This window comes from Vespa mandarinia, chromosome 5 (genome assembly GCF_050613455.1).
Source record: "Vespa mandarinia isolate Hongniang chromosome 5, ASM5061345v1, whole genome shotgun sequence".
In the NCBI taxonomy this organism is placed as follows: Eukaryota; Metazoa; Arthropoda; class Insecta; order Hymenoptera; family Vespidae; genus Vespa; species Vespa mandarinia.
The window spans coordinates 8,718,367-8,738,496 of NC_140814.1; the positions used below are offsets into that span (position 1 = coordinate 8,718,367).

At 28.5% G+C, this 20,130-nt stretch overlaps 3 protein-coding genes across 5 annotated transcripts; 2 read left to right on the forward strand and 1 right to left on the reverse strand.

Moving 5' to 3' along the window:
* The first annotated feature begins 327 nt into the window (after positions 1–327).
* Positions 328–14,292, forward strand: lqfR (clathrin interactor lqfR). Of its 3 annotated transcripts, none has more exons than XM_035881837.2 (9): positions 328–759; positions 5,403–5,482; positions 5,899–6,020; positions 6,362–6,744; positions 6,999–7,212; positions 7,312–7,807; positions 7,906–8,049; positions 11,381–11,611; positions 11,696–14,292. In XM_035881837.2, exons 1-9 carry the CDS (start codon positions 722–724, stop codon positions 11,824–11,826), a joined length of 1,839 nt encoding a protein of 612 aa, XP_035737730.2. In that variant the 5' UTR covers positions 328–721; the 3' UTR covers positions 11,827–14,292. The 3 variants fall into 3 exon arrangements, with proteins under 3 accessions (XP_035737730.2, XP_035737731.2, XP_035737729.2); XM_035881838.2 differs by having other exon boundaries at positions 11,699–14,291; XM_035881836.2 differs by lacking the exons at positions 11,381–11,611; positions 11,696–14,292 and adding an exon at positions 8,261–11,279.
* Positions 14,293–16,131: 1,839 nt separating this feature from the next.
* On the reverse strand, positions 16,132–18,910 carry Nop56 (Nop56 ribonucleoprotein). The gene is made up of 3 exons (XM_035881574.2): positions 18,403–18,910; positions 17,605–18,173; positions 16,132–17,523 (listed from the first exon to the last, which is right to left on the reverse strand). The coding sequence occupies exons 1-3, from the start codon at positions 18,403–18,405 to the stop codon at positions 16,587–16,589; spliced, it is 1,509 nt and encodes a 502-aa protein (XP_035737467.1). The 5' UTR covers positions 18,406–18,910; the 3' UTR covers positions 16,132–16,586.
* Positions 18,911–19,047: 137 nt separating this feature from the next.
* LOC146873015 (uncharacterized) lies at positions 19,048–19,495 on the forward strand. Its single transcript, XM_085657143.1, has 2 exons — positions 19,048–19,184; positions 19,270–19,495. Exons 1-2 carry the CDS (start codon positions 19,048–19,050, stop codon positions 19,493–19,495), a joined length of 363 nt encoding a protein of 120 aa, XP_085513269.1.
* Positions 19,496–20,130: the final 635 nt, after the last annotated feature.

Genomic DNA, 20,130 nt, shown 5'->3' on the forward strand with positions numbered 1-20,130 from the left:
AAAATATTTCATACTTAAATACAAATGAAAATAATCGAAAGGTAGATAAGGAAGACACGTGATTGGCTACGTTTTCTTTAGTAAATTTTTTATCTACAGAAATATTCCGATCGGTAATAAAGTCTTAATATTAAATTATGTTTTTTCCATAGGCAAGAAAAGGTAAAAAGAATTATTCAACGAATGATAACGAATAGGGGAAATATAAATCGATTTTTGTTAGTTAAATCTGTTAAAACGCGTGATAAATGGGAAAAAGGAAAAAGAAAAAAAAAGAAAAGTAGTTTCATAATTTGGCGCGAGTACGATGAGCAGCGTGAAGATAGCTGCAAAACGATAGACACGCGTTACACGCAGCTGTATCCGACGATTCAACATCTGATGCGATTCGGATCTTCCTAAGAAGGCGACTGCTTTTTTTTTTATTCCATCTCGTAGTAACGAAGATTGGAAGTTGATCGGTTGTTTGACCGAGGAAGGACATTACATGTCGTACACGTTCGACGATTTTCGACGTCCACCATCGATGTAAAAAACATCTGCGCTCATTGGAACGTGGAAGGGAGAATATGGCCACCGCCTGGTGACGTTCCTTCGTTCGCTGAGATATCAAATGCTCGGAAAAACATCTGGTGCACCTTATCGCTACCTTTAACAATAATTTCTCGTTCGACGATCGAACACAATATTCTTTTCTGTGAATAGTGCAACGAATGTTATAATGAACATGTGGAAAGTGCGGGAGTTTATGGATAAGGCGTAAGTTCTCGCAAGTTTTCTTTTGCACGCGATTATAACCTTGCCTTTGCTTCCATTTTTATTCTAACTTTACTCTCACTTTTAATTTTTATAATTCCATTCTCGTCTTCGACGAGATAATAAGCATTTTATTCGATATTATTTCACGGTCATTGATTGTAATCGGTCGCAATTATCGTTATCCTTGATCACGTGATCCCACAATAAATCCACGAATATTTGGCGAATAAAAATTTAGTAAAAAAAGCTGTTTTCAATTCGATCGAGAAGTTTAATTTATTTCAATTTTGCGTGCCTTTTATCGAGATTATTTCAACATAACAATATTATGATTGACGATCAATCGTTTTGATCGTGGCATATGTGTTTATCTTTGGTAATGTCAAATTGTATAAATTGCTGTTGTAGACACGAACTGTTAATTGTATCCTTGAATTGAAGAAAGATCAAACATCCTTTTCATTTAATATATTTCCGATCAATAATAATTATACAATAATTTATGATAATTGCGACACATCTATTTATACGTCTTAAACCTTTCTTTTATTTATCTTCATTTCAAGGCCAAGTGTATAATTAATTTCTTCCTTAAATAGTCTCAAAATGATAGATTCAATATGTAGTAGATACCTGTTGTACGTAATACCATTGTGTATTTTAATTATTCTGTTTATTTTTTGTTATCATCTCAACTGAGTCAAGCCAACTGATATGTAAAGTCAATGGTTATAAACTTATTAACAATTCCTGTTAAAGATAACAGTTATATAGCAAATTTTTTATAAATACGGTATGTAAGTCGAACAGAAAAAAAAAAAAGAGAGAAAAAACATGTAGAAAGAATTACCTCGAACGGATTCAAAGGGATTAATATTCAAACAGCATTTTATTATAAATTATTACAAACGATTATATTTTATATATCTATATTATGTATGGCACCTTGCCATTCATGTAAGATAATTTTTCTTTTATTTCCAACTCTACTGTACCATATACATCCATAACGACCAATAAAAGTAGACATCGCCTTGATCGCATCTGTTTGTATTATTTTATTGTTTTTATTATTAACAGTCGTTAGATAGGCACACATAAAGCACGTATTTTCACTCATTCATAAGAGCTGACGCTCTCCTCGGATGACCGTCGAAATGTTTCTTCATAGAAATCTATTATATATATACGTATACACTACGAAAGAGCTTAATGGTCACGATGTAATAGTCTTCTCTTCAACGTATCTTTACGTAACTCTCGAATGTATATTTACTTGTCACAACCTTCCGCAAATTGTATGCACGTGCTACCGTACATACCGAATTAGGTAGCGGTTCTCAATTCTTCGTTATAATCCTACACCTTTTCCATGCGTTAAGTTCTTCTTTTTCTCTCAATCGATCCTAGTTAATCGCTCGTTACGACGATAGAAAAAAAAATATTCATTCGATTATATAATATATTCTTTTTCTACACAGTTGAAGTCGACGATCCTTTAGATTCGATTATATACGCGTCGTTTATTATCTTAACCTATCAGATAATTGACCCGCGAATATTCAAATGTCGACATTTCGTATGAACATATATTATATATGTATATATATATTTAAAATATGTCTTCTTCTTCTTATTTTATTCAATTTTCATATATTAATATACATAGGTACACGTGGATAGAATATTCGAGATCGATCGAATGCCAACGTTCAACTCGTTAAAGTAATATTAAATTCCCGCGCTGGATTTGAAAATCTTAACGGTCATATATATACATACATATGTATAATACGTGATTCAATAAACGTTTCGTAAGACTTCCGATCGTCATGTTGCGTCCACACCCTTTTCGTGGTTCACAAAAGGGAATACTTTTGTCGTTCAATGTTTTTACGATTAAAAAATCGATCTATTTGATTCTGTTAAAGGATATATATGTATTATAAAGAAGTAAAGTAAACATTACAAAGAAGCACGAAAACGTTAATAAATTTTTCTCCCTATATATTTCGATAATGCAACTCATAGCGATCGTTCGACCGTATAATTTGTGTTGGACTCGAATAAATGTTACATGCAATTTTCACTGTCGTTTCGTAATCTATGTTAATAATTTGCCTTTCTCAAGTCATTTGATATTTATCAATAAATGTTTTACGGAAGGAACTCGAGACAACTTTCGAGAAGGGAACGATGTGAAATTTTATTTATTTTTGTTGTTCGTCTTTTTCTTCTTCTTCTCCTTCTTCTTTTTTATCTTTTTTTTTCTTTTTTTTTTTTTTTTTTTCTTTTTATCAATGCTTTTTAATATTTCCTCAACTAGGGAGTACTTTTAAGAGACGACCATGATAGTAAAAAGAAAGTAATCGAAAGCGCGACTCGATCGTTTCCACGACCGGAACTCATAACGGAATTCTCTCCCTTCATCGGTAAACGAAGCGAAACGAGTGGAAGCGTAACGATAACTTTGATCGGAAGTAAAATTCAATTTTTTTTTTTGCTTCTTTTATCTTGAAACCGATACGTCATTTTATTTGTTTTATTAATCAAATCAATTATTTCCAACTCCCTTCACTTTAGAGAGATTATTTTTACTTTCTCTTTCGTACGATTCATTCTTTTAACGTTTGCCTATATTTTTATACTCCTTGTTATGAAAGTTCTTTCTATATATTATACATTTGTATATTACTAAATTTAGAAATGTATTTTAGAGCTCAAAATTGAAGTAAGACAATCTTAATTTAAAAGACCTCATCAAAAGTTCAAAATGGCCTCCGTTAAGATTATAATAAAGTTCTGTAATTTATCTTTCTTTCTTTTTTTTTATTTTTTATTCTAATTCTATACAAACTCGAAAAAGTGGAATTTTAGAAACGAAAAGTTCACCTCTTTTAAAAGTTCTTTCTTAAAACGTTGAATTCAAAATTGCTGATGCAGCCATTTTGAAAATAACCTACATATCAACGTACATATTTCATATGTAAACGTCCAATATTTACAATAAACAACGGACAATTTTTTAATAACTTATCTCAGCAAAATTAAATAGTATTTGATTTAATTAAATTAAAACTCAATTTCTAGGATGTTCAAAGTCGAGGAAAAGGAAAAAAAGCATATACTATATATGCGATATTCGTATCGTTTTCTCTTAGATTTTTCTCTACCTTGCAATAATTACATCTAGATCTTCTTATCGTAAAAAAAGAGAGCTTGCGGGCTCTATTAGTTGCAAAACTCGCTTTGAATCGTCTAGCATACATACTCACATTGCGCAATCAACAGGTGCCTATGTGAGCACGATCTTAACTCCTTTAAGTACTTGCCGCTAGCCTGTCAAACTGCTTGTATCGAGAGCGAAAGAGAGAAAGGGAAGAGAAAGAGAGAGAGAGCACGAAAGAGAAACACGCATACTACAGAATGAAATCTAAGATCCTGTTTAGACTTGAAAAGCTCTTAAATATCTTTTTTTTTAACGACGTTTAAAGAATAAAAGTAAAAATGAGCAAAGAATTTTATTATCTAATCGAACTTAGATCTCAGGAATATTCTAAATAAACGCTGTAAATAATAATAATAATCGCAAAGACGAATAAAAGTAGCGATGATATGCGGATATTTCTTGCGAAAGTAACAGTCATAAAAAGCAAAAATTATTTTACAATTGTGATTGATTCTTTTTTTCTTTTCTCCTCTTTTTTTTTTTTTTTTTCTCGCTTGTATCACGGTTTTTGACTCATACAAAATTGTCCGGATATTCTATGCGATTATTTGCGGTTAAGACGAATATTCTAAGCGATAAAAGTGTTCGCACGATTAAACGTTCAAGATATGCAGGATTATCCAGATTAAATTTTTTTGGATGAGAATGAAACGATCGATTTCTTCGTTGGTTGTAGTTTTGTATATATGTGTTTACATATGTGATACACTTTGCACGATTATCAGAGACATATCTGAGCTAATTGACCTATATTTGTACATATACACGCGATTGATATATCGGTTCTTAAGCCTCGTGATCTGAGGGTCCAAGGTTGCCTCTATACTCTCGTCTCTCTCTTTATCTTATTCTTATTTTTTTTTTTATAACTGCATGCTTAGAATGCATTAAAAGAGTAAATAACCGTGCGATGCTCTTCCTACACAAATTATAGCATCGAATTAACAACTGTACGATCTAACGATTGCTATTTAGCACATAAAAGTTAATGCAATTTATAGATTTATTTAACTCTTATGCTATTTAACTATATTCTCTAATAAAAAATTAAAGAATATTTATTAACGAAGGATAGAAAGTCCTAATTTACTTATAATCTATATAATTATATATTGTAATTATAATAGATTGAAATTATTTAAATAATATAAAGTAAATTTTTTGTCATAATAATACGTTTAAATATTTTACTTAATGTTAAGGGGTTTAATAAATCTGATTTGAGAAAGAATCAAGATGTCGAATTCTCAAGAACGTCTCTTATTAAGTGAACCAATTATACGCTGTCATTGAACTCAATTCGTTAAACACTCGCAACGATGACGTTATGTAGAATAATAGAATTAATTTTATTTCTTTTTTATTTTTTACAAAAGGAAAATAAAAATACAAATCCAATTTATCTCTTTCTTAGGACTAATGTGGTAATGAACTATACCGAAACCGAAGCCAAAGTACGAGAAGCAACAAACGATGATGCGTGGGGACCTACTGGTATGGAATAATATTCATTATTATTATTATTACTATTACTATTACTATTATTATTATTATTATTGTTACTTCAAACTGTAAAACATTCAATGTCGGTAGTATTAATTTTTTGTTTTTTTAATTTATTAAAAATTCATATTATCGTACATAACACTGTCGTACATGAATAAACACTTTGATGTTCCATTAAAAAAAAAAAAAAGAAAAAAGAAATAAATATCTATTAAAAATATTTATATATAAAAAGAACAAGAGAGAAAATTAGAAATTAACATATTTTTATGAAGGAATAAACAAATGTTGGATGATTTATGAACGGCAGTGTAAAATTTTCAAACAGGTAAAATATATCGAGTTTGCTCGAGTGTCTTTTGCTTTAAGGACACGCTGAAATTAAGTTCATCGTATTACTTCAGGTGCAATGATGCAAGAACTGGCTCAGGCAACATTCACGTACGAACAATTCCCCGATGTAATGTCCATGTTGTGGAAAAGGATGTTGCAAGAAAATAAACGAAATTGGCGTCGAACATACAAGGTACGTGTGCATGTGCGCGTGGGTATGTATATGCATGCATGCATGCGTGCGTGCGTGCGTGTGTGTGTGTGTGTATGTGTGTGTGTGTGTGTGCGTGCGCGCGCCCATACCTACGTGCATATTTGTGTGCACATCTGACGTGCAATGAATCCTTTGCGAAAGATTATTCGAAATTCCATCATCGAGGATGAAGAAATAACTTTTTTAAATAATATAACAATTTAAAAAATCATTAGAATCAATAATTATGACGTTTATTATTATGATAAAAAATATGAAATTTGATTTACTTTCATTACTGTAGTCGTTACTATTTTCTTTTTCTTTTTTTGCATTTACAGTCCTTACTTCTCTTGAATTATTTGGTACGTAATGGATCCGAACGAGTCGTAACATCCTCCAGAGAACATATCTATGATCTGCGATCATTAGAGAACTACACCTGCATCGATGAATTTGGAAAGGATCAAGGAATAAATATCAGGCATAAAGTTCGAGAGTTAATCGATTTCATTCAGGACGATGACAAATTAAAGGAAGAACGTAAGAAGGCGAAGAAAAACAAAGATAAATATGTTGGCTTATCGAGCGAGGCAATGGGTATGAGATTTGGGGGTGGAGATAGGTGGACGGAAAGTCCAAAATGGAACAAATCTAATACAGATAATTACAATGATTGGGATAGAGATAATCGTGGAAAAGGTTTTGAAGATGCGAACAATAGGTAATCTAGATTGCTTCTTAACGTACGATTTAATTGATTATAAAGGTGATGTTCGAATTAATTTATATTGAAATGATCAGAACTTTTCTAAGAAGAAAAAACAAAAGAGAACTATTAAGAAAAAATTGTATTTTTTTCTCTCTCTATATTTTGAATTTGAACTTCCATAATCACCGATACATATTTAAGAATTATCAGATAATTTTCTTCTTCTAAATGCTTCTTTGTAATTCTATATTTTATGTAAATAATAGCGACGATGGCGAAAGGGAAGACTCGGACAATGACACACATGCTAGTCCAAAAAGAGGCAATAGGGAATATAGGGATACGATGGAAAGTATAGATCGAATTGGTAAAACCATTTCGGGATCCATGTCCTCGGTAAATGCATCACCGGTGCGAACAACACGCAATCTCAAAAAAGTAGATTTAGGTGCAGCAGCGAATTATGGAAAAGAACAATCCGTTAGTATATATTCATCTATCATATACAATTGAATTTACGAATTCGTAATTATATATATTTTCTTTCTTTTTTTTTTTTTTTTTTTTTTTTTTTTTCAGAATGCATTCTCTTCTCCAGCTAATCATCAGAAGAATAAGAATGACATTTTAAATGACATCTTCGATTCTCAAAATGATAATAATACAAAGTCGACCATCGATGATGACGACTTCAATCCGAGAGGAAATAATCATTCGCAACCTGCTAATCTTGATTTTGGCGATTTTGCCAGTGCATTCGGTAGTCCTACCGTTAAAATGAAAGAAAACGATGAATTCGCTGATTTTACGTCAGCTTTTAGTTCTGGCGTTATCTCTCCTAATAATTCATTGCACGCGTCGCAAAATCAATTATCTTTTATGGGAACCACGATACCAAACACTAGCAATACTACGACGAATAATCTAAATAACACTATGATTTCTAATGCTTCAGCAACTGGTTTTAAAATGATAAATCCAAATAATATTCAAAAAAATAATGTTGGTAATAATTTGTTCGATTCTTTGCAACCACAAACGCCCAATAACGAAGCAGTATTAAACAATAATACAGGTAGACCATTGTATTAAAGTATCCTTGTAATTATTTAATGAGTTAACTGTTAAATATGAGTTCTTTCTTTTAAACATTATTTTGTATCTTTCTTCTAGTATCCTCGAATACTGATTTATTGTCAGACCTTGGGAACTTCAATTCTTTATCAATCGGATTAGGGGATAAAAGAGAAAATAATACCAACAACTCTAACTTGTTCAATACCTCTGCTCCTGCTGTTTTGGGGGATTTTGGAACAGGTAAAAAAACTTTCACAATTTTTATACTTGCTTATTTTCGATAACAATAGTTATAATACAATAGATCAGTAGTAACTAATACATAGTAATCTCCGTAATTTTTATAACAGAAAGCATGCATGTTCGTTAGACAAAATCATCTTAATCACAATTTTTTTTAACTAAGTATTTGATGGTAACATAATGCCCCCAAGAAAGACTTTCCTTGCAGCGTGCAGACAAGAAGATAACATCGAGTCAACAGAGAAAAATTCAGAAAATGCTGCTAATCGTCTTTTGGAATCGCTATGTTCCATGGAGAGTATTAAATCTCAGAGTAGTCTGGAAAAATTAAAGATACAAATTTCGGATTATAACATATTTTTACCTGGTCCACTTACTCATCAAAAATATATTGATCTAAATTTTGATCCGTTTCTTGATCCTATGTTACACGGAAGAATTTTAGAAGAAATTATTGATAAATTTGACCATAATTGGCCATTACAGGGAAGTAATTTAGATCCAATAATTAAACAATTGATCATCATCGATGGTATGTCATTAGAGACATTGTACGAAACACTCGTGGTATTAACTCAAGCCTTAAAGCAATCCACTGACGAGAACAGAAAAGTATATATAATTTCTATTATTTTGGAAGAGCTGATAAAAAGTGATGCTTTATTTTGTGCAATAGTAAATGCATGTAAATATCGACAAGAGTCGACGATAAAGCAAGAAGAATTGAAACAAACCTGGAAAAGTACAATACAGTTATTAGTCTCTTTACCAAATCGAGTTGCTAACAAATTAAGAAATAAAACGTTGGATACTTTTCTCCCACAAATGTATACGAAAATTATTAGCTTTCATATTGCTCGTGGATTCTCATTCGTTCATGATTGTATGGAAAAGTGCGGCATTCAAATAAATTTCAATATGTTTTCAATGATTATTAGTAAAATGGCAATCGCAATAAACTCGACGAACTTGAATTGCTTAATTGATATTTTTTCAACGTGGTGTTATGAAGATGACAATAGAAGAAACTCAATACAGACTATACTCAGAGAATTAGATCGAGCAGCCATTGAGCCATTGGTTGTATTATTTTTAAAACATTGCGATATTAAAAATGGAGTATATTGTATTTTTGGAGACTTAATAGAAGTATCCAATTGGATGTACACATTAACAACAAAGATCCCATTTATGTCTTATTACGAAGATGAAAGAGAGAATTTTATTATCAATTTTATAACATACTTATCGCAATCTTCAAAAGAAAATCGTATTATGATAGACCTGTTGATTAAACTCTTAGATGTGTGGGGTGATAAAAGTGCATTAAATCATACTTCTATAGAACAGCATAAGTACATTACAAAATTGATTATTCTTGGCATAACAGTAGTAAAAAATAATATCAAAACTAACGACAAGGAAACATGCCGAAAATTAATATTTTTTGGAATATCAACGCATTTGGAAAGTACGCATATTATTCTAAGAGCGATAGGTATGCGTACTGGAGAAATTGTTGTGAGAGCTCTATCAGAATCGGATAATAGTCCAAAACTGGAATTTCATTATGACAGTATGGGTGGAGAAATTATTGAATTAGTAAAATCATTTGATATGCTAATAGAAAAAATACAAACATTAGATTCAGAAGAATCTTGCCAGAGTAAAGAAAATTTATATTACGATGATATAATTTTCAATTCATTGGGCGATGAGAAAGTTTTTGATTTGGGTGTAGAGTGTAATATATTATCGTTGAAGAATATAAAACAACTTGATGGAAGTGAAGAAAATACGACTGAAAAAGAAAAAGACTCATTAAGTGTTTTGCGTAAAAATATTGAAGACAAAGGATTTACTAGCAAAGAGAATATCGAGGAACAATCGGAATTGGATAGTGATGATGATTTAATCCCTTATGATATATCTAATGATACCAAATTATCTGAAAGATTAAGACCTACATATTTGCGTGATCTACGTGACAATTTAACAGATGAACGAAAAACAACGAATGCCGAAGTTTTTGCCGAGTCATTGGAAGTATGTGAGGAATTAATATTATCTCAATTACCGAATGATGATGTATCGTTTGGTTTAGAATTATTGGTAATTCTCGTAAACCTCACAGAATCTTCTTACGTAGAAGATTTTGAATTATTAATTTTTAAATCCTGCGTGGCCATCGTAACTGTATATCCCAAAGAATCAGCGGAATATTTGTGTCGAGAATTTTATAGTGAAACATGTAAATATTCCACGAGCCAACGTTTACTTTTCTTAGACATATTAGCGGAATCAGCTAGAGAATTATCCAAGATCAATATATCAAATGATGATTCTAATAACAAAGAGATTGCACGTACTACAAAAATACCTACCAAAGGAATATCACTTTTTATTGATACTGATAAAAAATATGATATTTTGTCTAGTGATGATTTTGATTATTTTCAAAATACAAATACTGGATCTATCAATTGGAGAGAAATAGTTGATAAAAGGATTGAATCAAATACAAGAAGATTTGCCCATAATGCAAAACCTACAAAAATGTTAGCCAACAAATTTGGAAACGTCGCATCATCTTTCTTTTTTCCTCTTCTGTATGGTTATGGGAAACAAGGGAATTGTTTATACATTGGATTAGAATCATATTCCGATCAAAGAAATTCTTTATTAGTACGATTTCTTAAAACGTTATCTACTATAATGGTAGCAGGACAAAATTGTTTAATTGCATCAAAGATGGGAAAAGAAATATTGGAATTAACATGGAGCTTAAGATATCATGAACAAGCAAAAGTAAGATTAGCTGTGATAGAGAATGTAGCAGCAGTTATTGTTGCAGTACCTAAAGAAAGTATAATAAATGAGTTATTTGAACCTCTTATGGAAGTAAGGCTTTGGCTTTTGAATTTAACACAGAATGTGATTAATGGAGAACACGATAAAGACTGTAAAACATTAGCTGGAAATGTATTATCACTAATTGATTCCATCATCGGTTCAACATTTGCCAACAATTAATTCCTGATAGTATATAAGCATTTAATTCATCTCATTCATCTGCTACAGATTTGTATAATAAAAAATATCAGAAGATATAAAACACTTAAAAATTGTATTATAAGTTTCTAAATATATTTCTTCTATGATTTAACATCGTGTATATATTACATTTTCCATGCTCGAAAATTTATTTATATAATTAATATATATTAATATACGAAATATCTGTTAGACAGGCGTAAATATAACTTTATTTATTAATATTAATACTAAAGGGGCTTAACAGCATGTGCATATTGCGTGTTGCATTTAGGAACAATTGGACTATCATCTGTTACAAATCTACTCACACCTTCATCCGTTAACGCCAAGAATCCAGCACCAAATAATATGTCTTCCTCGCAAATTGGCTCAACGTGGGCTGGCTCAGGATTGAATATAGATCTTGATAATATAATGGGTAGTAAATCAAAACAAGCTGGACCAGCACCAACTATGAATCAACTTGCTAGTACTAGCCCACAGCATCAAGTTAAACCTGTAGGTGAGTTTATTAAGAGAAATGTATGAAAATTTATAGATTGTGCATACAATGTTGATATTAATTCGTTAAAATTAATTGTTTCAGCAGCATCAACATTAGGATATACATCACCTATGATTCAATCTCAAACACAGCAACAACAACAACAACAACAACAACAACAACAGCAACAGCAGCAACAAGCAAATTCAGTATTCTTCTCTGCGTTTCAATGAGACGCGTTAAATAATTTTAATTAGACAACAATAAAATTTTTAAATATGCATATATAAAAACCTGTAATTATGACAGTCAGTACTTGGAAGAGACGATCTATTTATTTAATGCAATTGAAAAGGAACTTTCTATTTTCTTGACAAAATATAGTCTCTAGTGTATACAGGATTTACTTCAATCTGTTCTCCATAATTCAGGTCAATATTGTTGTCGGAAGCGGAATGGTGAATTAATCGTGTATCGTGGAGTAATGTGTTCATGAACAATCCAAATAAGAATGAACATCACAAATCTCTGTAAGCTGAGTGCTACTAAATACAAAACTATTGTATACTGAAAGATTTGTCAGTATGTAGAATAAGAGTATTGCAATAATATATGAATAACATGCTCGTCATTCAAGAAATACGAGTATGATGATTCAGCAGGATATAAGATTTTTTAATCATTAAAAAATTAAGAGTTGAGATTTTGTTTACATGTATACTTGAAGGCAGCTTCATATAATATATATTAGCATAATTACAGGTGTTTACTCATTATAATGAGTTAGAGTAAAATGGATTGCATGGGAGCAAGTCAGGAAAGGATTTGTGTTAAATTTTTATATATAATATAAATCGGAATTTTTCAAAGAAAATTCAGCCTTATATGTACAGTAACGATTTATGGAAAGTTCGAAGGAAAGTGTAATATTTCTCTACGAAAAAAAAAAAAACAAGAAAAAAGAAAAATTCATCTGCTAACAATGTCATTAGCAGTAGTCAAAAGAAATGTATGAATGCCCCTTCAAAAATTAATAAAAAATGACATGATAGTAAGAATAGAAATTGCATTTACTGTAGTTAAAGGACCGTATCAAAAATGTATCGATTTTATATTCCTTATGATTAACTATATTTGTGTACACAAGAGATAGAAATTGCAGTAGTATGATATATTAAGTCAACAGTGCGTGCTTCCCTAACAATAACTTTTCAGTGAATATAAATTTTTTAATTTTGTATTTTAAAATGCTAAACGTATGAGCAAAAGTTATGGAGTCTGATTGTTCAAGTTTCACTAGTTAGCTACTTTATTAATCAAAAGAAGGCACAAAAGGAATACCTGTATTATGTCGTATTTTAAGTTTTTCAATCATTGCAGATATACAATATCATGCACACATAATTACAATTTATTCTGTATTAATATATATCCACTCAAGTACATTGCAATCAGTTTGAAAAGTATTTGTAAAATAGTAATACAAATCGATTTTTTTTTTGTTTTTTAATTATACAGTATCATAAAAGAATGCATATCTTTTAAAATAATTATGTATCATATGTATCTAATATATATGATACATGTGCATATAATTATATATGGATTATAGCTAAGCAATGAAGATAATTATTAGTAATTAAATTGTTAAGTTTATAAGTGAAAAAAAATATCTAATTATATTATATTTCAATTATAAATAATTCAACTTATTTTTGTTGCTAAATTCTAAAAAATTTTATAGTAATTTGTTTAAGAAAAAGACTATGTTAATAATAATAAAAAAAAATTTGTTAATAACATCACGTTCGCTAAAATTTATATAAGTTTCATGCTTTTATTTTGCATGTTATAATTGACTTGTAAAAACAAAAAAGGCGTTATTGAACGAACATCTATACATCTGTATGTATAAATTACTGCCTTGAACACTAAATAATTAATGTTTCCAATACTTTCATTTATAAATCTATATAAAATGAGACAGCTGAACTTAGCAAAAAACTTCAGTTTTTACAATAATTTGGTTATTACATTAGTGATACATTTGTACTCAATGAACTTAAATATTTTTTTTTTATCCATTCGATGTAATATGCATACTGATGACTATTGAATGCTAAGAATGTGAGTGCATGTTTATTCAATTTATAAATATATCTGGTTCGCTTGTTTGTTGAATTTTTTAACGAATTATTATAAATAACTTGATGTATCATAAATTATTGTTACATGATTATCATCAGTAATTTTATTTCAAATTATTAAATGTAAAATGAATTGTTGAATAAGTTAATTTATTCAATAATTGTATTGTATGGAGAGAAAATTATTGAGATATTCAAGTTGATTTAATGTAATATTATAAACCTCAGAGATATTTTACACAGATTTTTACACGATCAGAGACTGAATGCTGTAAAGGAAGTACATCGAACTCGCCCTTTACATTTTCCATTATTTGTGCATTTTATATGAAGTAATACGAATAATGCAAAAGGGGTATATATTTTTAAAGTGTTACGATAGAAAATATATATTGTACAAATATAAATGATTATAAATATTATAAATATAAAAACTTCATGCAAAGATTAGAACAGGCACAAATGTATTGTAGAATTTCAGAGGCCTTTTTAGAGAGTCAAACTAGATTAAAGCTAAAATCAGATTATTAGCAAGTAATTATAATTTATATATATATATATATATATATATATATATATATATATATATATATATATGTTAGAGTGGGAATGTACAGCTGTCATCTATTCCAATAAATAATAAATCTAATAAAATGTAAAACTTAAGTTAAATGTAAAATTATATAGAATATTAAATGTCATAGGTTTTACTTTGTTTAAGTATATACCAAATCATTGTGCTTTCATTCTAAGCAATAGCTTGTTAATTATATGCACTGTAAATGTACTTATTACAGACCAGTAATTTCATGCATATGATCTAACAGCTTTGAAATCTATATTTTCTTACAAAAGTATAGTGCATGTCACAGTTCGGAAAATATAATTTCATATTTAGTAATTTATATATCATTGTAATAAATATTTGAAAAAAAAAAAAACATACTAGTACATATCAACATTTAAATGGATATTTTAAAATTAATGCACTAGAATAAATATATCTATAACTTTCAATGCAACAATATGGCATGGTTTTACTTGTATCATTCCTTTTGATATTAATTCAGAATAGCAATGTTGTTTGTGACATACAAATGCATTTGATAACAAATGGATAATTTAGGCATTTTTGACTGAATTTTATTTAGTATAGAACTTATAATTGTAACTATCGATTGAAATATTTGCATAACAATTTTATCGTTATTAAATGCTCATTGGTGCTGGTGTTAATACAAAAATTATTTAATGTTTTATTTTTTTTTCCATAATACCACTATCTTCCTTATTTGTATGAAATACTACTTGAATTTATTCATTTAATATTTACTAGATTAAATGTGACAATAAGGTCACATAAGATTATATATATATATATATATATAAAGAAATAAACATATTACAATGTATAATCAAGTAGGAGTATCACAAAGTTTTTATAACAGATTTCAACTTTCCGTTTAAAAAAAATATATCTATAAGTTTGATAGTAGAATACCTTAACATAGTTTTGAATTGTGGACTTTGGGAAAACTAATGTAAGAAAAAGATTTAACTATTGCACCAAATAATTTGATTAAAAAAAGGTATATTTTACAATTTCTTGACAAAGGTATATTTTCTATTTGTAGAAAACTGTTTCGTAATGTAAAAATTATGTAATTATTGATGGAAACATTAAGTATATTTATCAGTCCTGGATTCTATTCATATTTTTCTATACACATATGTGTATATATATTCGTATACATATACATACATACATATATATATATATATATATATATATATATATGTATATGTATATATAAATTTAAATTATGACACAATATAAAATATATTTAAAATAGTTAATTTTTATACATCATATTATACTTAGCACCTTCTTTCATAAGCTATAGGATTTCTAATGAAATAAGGTAAACTTATAAATAAAAAAATTTTACAGAATATTACATGTCATAATATATATATATATAAAGTTCTGTTTTTATTTATCATTCATAATTTTGAATTTTGGAGAAAAAAATAAAATTATAATGATCTATATAACAGATGTCCTAATGGAAAAATTCATAACACATATTGCTAAAGATAACTTCAAAATGCAAATATGATTCTAATAATAAAGCATTTTTCAATAAAATAAAACAGAAAATATTAGAAGAGCAAAACTTATTTGAAAATAATTTTTTGTAATATACAAGATATATCACCTATATTTATTACCTAAAATATTTCTATTGTAATACAAATTAAAAAAAAAAATTTCCTAGATAATTTTAAAATTCTTGCAATTTTATGGGAAGTACTTTAACGTAAAAATAATTTTATTCTATTGCAAAAAGTTAATGAGGTAAAAAGATCAACTTTGTCTTTTTTATTTTTAAATAAAATATTATTTATTTATAAATCCTTGACTCTTGTAAAAGTTTACTTATTTATCAATATACTGGATTATATACTGTAATTTACTTTCAAAGCAGCTATTATTTATAAATAAATAAAATATAACATTTCATTTAAAAAAACAAAATTGATGTCTTTATCTGATTAATCTTTGGAATAAAATCATTTTTATTATACACAGTGGTCTCCGTAAAACTATGGAACTTTTATAGGAAATATTTTTTCGTAATATTTATTACGACGGAAATATTTCTGATGATACACTTTATATGAGTTTAAAGGAGATAATTCTATTAACTTTGTTTCTGAGGAAAGTATGTAGAAAACATTGTTGAAAATTTATAAAATTCTATAAGTTGAATATGCCAGTTCTTTTAATGTGTGTGAGATAATATAGATATAGCAATAATACAAATAGTAAAATTTAATGTTATTTATGATATTTCCATACTATCACCTATACTTTTGGACTTTTTCTTTTTCTTTTTCTTTTTTAAAGGTTCCTCGCTCTCCTGAACAAGTTCTTCTTTGTCTCCATTTTCATGAATACCATTAGTAGCAGTATTACCATTTTGTAATTCTTCTTGTTTTCTTTTCTTATTTTTTTTCTTTTTCTTCTTCTGTGATTCCATTTCCAGATTAGCTATTACATGTTGAGCTTCTTCAAGTGCCTCTTGCATCACGTCTATATTTTTTTTAGGTATCTCACCCGTTTCATAGAATTTCAAACGGTCCTCCACTTGTTGTCGTAATTTTTCACCAAAGATATTTGTTGGTGTCTCAGCGAAACAATCTATTCTTGATGCAATAGAGCATTTATTGGCCAAATACCTGGATATTCTTCCTTTGTTTTTAGTACCAGCACGGCCAATAAACGTAGAATGGAATAGTAATCCATATTTAGGTGTATTACCTTTTGTCTTTAATGCTCTAAATAATGCTTTTTCTGCTCCTAATATCTGAACAGTAGATGCAGGATATTTTGCTAAATTGGTTAATGATCCAGCATGAGCTATTAATCTAGCTCCTACTTGATCCCCTATAAGAGTAGCCAAATTCGGTGCAATATCAGTCATTTTAGATTTTAAATATTCAGCCAATTGCTTTCGATAATCTGCCAATCCTATTACACGTCTAGCAAACATTTCAATATTAAGAAGATCCACAGGACTGATGTCCATGCCCATAGATGATTTAGAGGCATCTATAATTGCTTGAGCCTTTGCACTGTCCATAACAATTTCTTCCAATGCTTCCAACTTTTCTTCTGTTAATTCTTTTCTATTTTTAATTAATTGTGTCACTTTGGCATACATATAATTTTCAGGAACAATCTTTACTAATTCTGGAAAATGGTAACTATACCATTCACTAGAACAGAGTAAATATTCTTTAATATAGATTTTGGATAAAATATATCGAATATTATCTTAAAAATCATTATCAACTTACCGTATACGCATACTAAATGTATTTATGTCTTTATCCAGTTGATCCAGTAAAGCTATACCTTGTATAATCATATTATCCACACGATTAACATTAAATTTAACTTTAGCTCTTGAATAACTATGACCAAGTCCAAGCTGAGCTACTGCAGAACTTTTGGCAGTAAAACCTTTAATTAAATTATGAAAGTGAAATCTTACTCCTCTGATAATTTCAGGTACAGCACCTGTATGGTCACATTTTATATCCAATATCTCTGTGATACTGGCACCTAATTTTGGATCTGATACACCAAGAATGATTTTGTTTTTCTGATCGGATTTAGGCAAAATAGAATCTAAAAACAATTGTAGGTCTTCGGGTACGATGCCTTCCGAGATACTGTTCACATTCTCTAATGCAGCTAAAGCAGTTTTGAAAGGTGAAAATCCAACGAGCTTTACCACAGCATTAAATCTTGATAAATCTGTTACTGATGCTTCAACTTGAGGTAATAACATTCCTACTTCTTCAAATTCTTTAACGCCGAATACAGCATAGCCAGCTGCATGCTCATATAAAACGTAAAGTGCCTGGAAAATAATCGTTTATGTTACAAAAATTATGATGTACAATGTAAATTATCTTTCTAACATTATCTTTATATCAACGAGTGAAAAAAATATTTATTTCTACTTCACAATTGATGATAATAAATAACCTTTATACAATGATATTATTTACAATATATCATTGGATTTTATTAGATTTATAAATATTTATATTAATAATAAAACAAAAGAATGATACAACTTATCTTACCATATTTTATGCTTTATATATTCCATTCACTGTAGTAAAATATATAACATACAAATAAGTATCAAATAATATAACTGAGATACAACCATGTGTACCGGAAATAGTGAATACATTAAATTCCTATACATAATGCAGAAAGATGGTTGATATCAAACATCCTGTAATATTAACTCTACTCGTAACTATTGTATGTAGTACTCTTGTTTATAGGAACCAATAGAAACTTAGCCTAAAAAATTCCAAACGTAATCAGATCGAAATCAACCAATCACAAAACAGTGTGTAAACGCTTTAAGGAAGCCTTTGGGTGATTTTCATTTAACTATCGTTATATTTCATTCCAATTCGTTCATTCATATAAATTCTCCCTAAATTAAAGACAATTCTTATTTCATACCGCGGAAAATAATTGATATACGAACTTTATACGATTTGTAATTAATTCGATAACTTTATTAATAAAATCGATCATAAAATCGATTTCAATTGCAAACGAAAAGTAAATCGTTTGATCTTTTGTTTGACGCACAATTGACGTTTTCTATTTTCATGTATTTGATTATCTTGTAAATTTTGAAAAAACTATTTTCAATAGAAAAGATGATTTTATATATTCAAATAGCCTAACCAAACGAATTTTACATTATGACACATAACAAGCTTAGAAATCGCAAGGAAATTATTTTCACGGAAAAATTGATTAACGAGTCCGAAATCAGTCGTATCAGATCTAATTCGAAAGCATGTTTAAAATTAAGGAAAACTATGAAATCGAAATTTGGGTAAACATTCGATTAAAATTTTACAAATAATATTATATTGCTTTGTCATATGTGCATATACGTACAATATCATTAATTTTCGTAGTTTAAGAAAATGTCATTCTACTACGACTCCTCGTTACAAAATATTAAAAAGAAGTTCTTACTACAAGAAATTAAAAATACCGAAAATACCACAAAAGGTTCTTCAAATCTTAAGTATTTTACGGCACAAACAATTTCTGGAAATGGTTACGTATTATTTCCGATCTTCGTTTAAAAATCGCTTGAAAGATCAATCAAAATTAACAAATTCAAAATTTTCTAAGTGAATTTGTAAAGTGTCATAAAATCATATGCATTGTGTGAAGATATATATATATAAATATATATATATATATTAGACGTTTTATATAAAACATTTTACATACATACATGTTAAAAAATATATGTTTTAAAAAATACAAACACACGAATTCTTTCAACGATTAAATAATTCACTCTTGCTCACAATCGTTTTAAAAGACGACGTAAAATTTTTACATTTAAAATGTTTAAGATCTAATTCTAAAAAACAGGAAGCTCCTTTTTTCTTGATGTTAAAATGCGGTAAACAACCTCGAATACGAAGATTTATCATCTAACCATGTTTTAAAAACTGGCGTAACGTATAGTTAATCTCAATATTAGATTGATATATATATATATATATATATCAATCTAATATATAATATATATATATATCTATATATATATATATTATATATTAGATATATATAATATATATTTGATTATATATATATATATATATATATATATATATAATCAATATAATATATATATATATATATATATCAATCTAATATATAATATATATATATATCTATATATATATATTATATATTAGATATATATAATATATATTTGATTATATATATATATATATATATATATATATAATCAATAT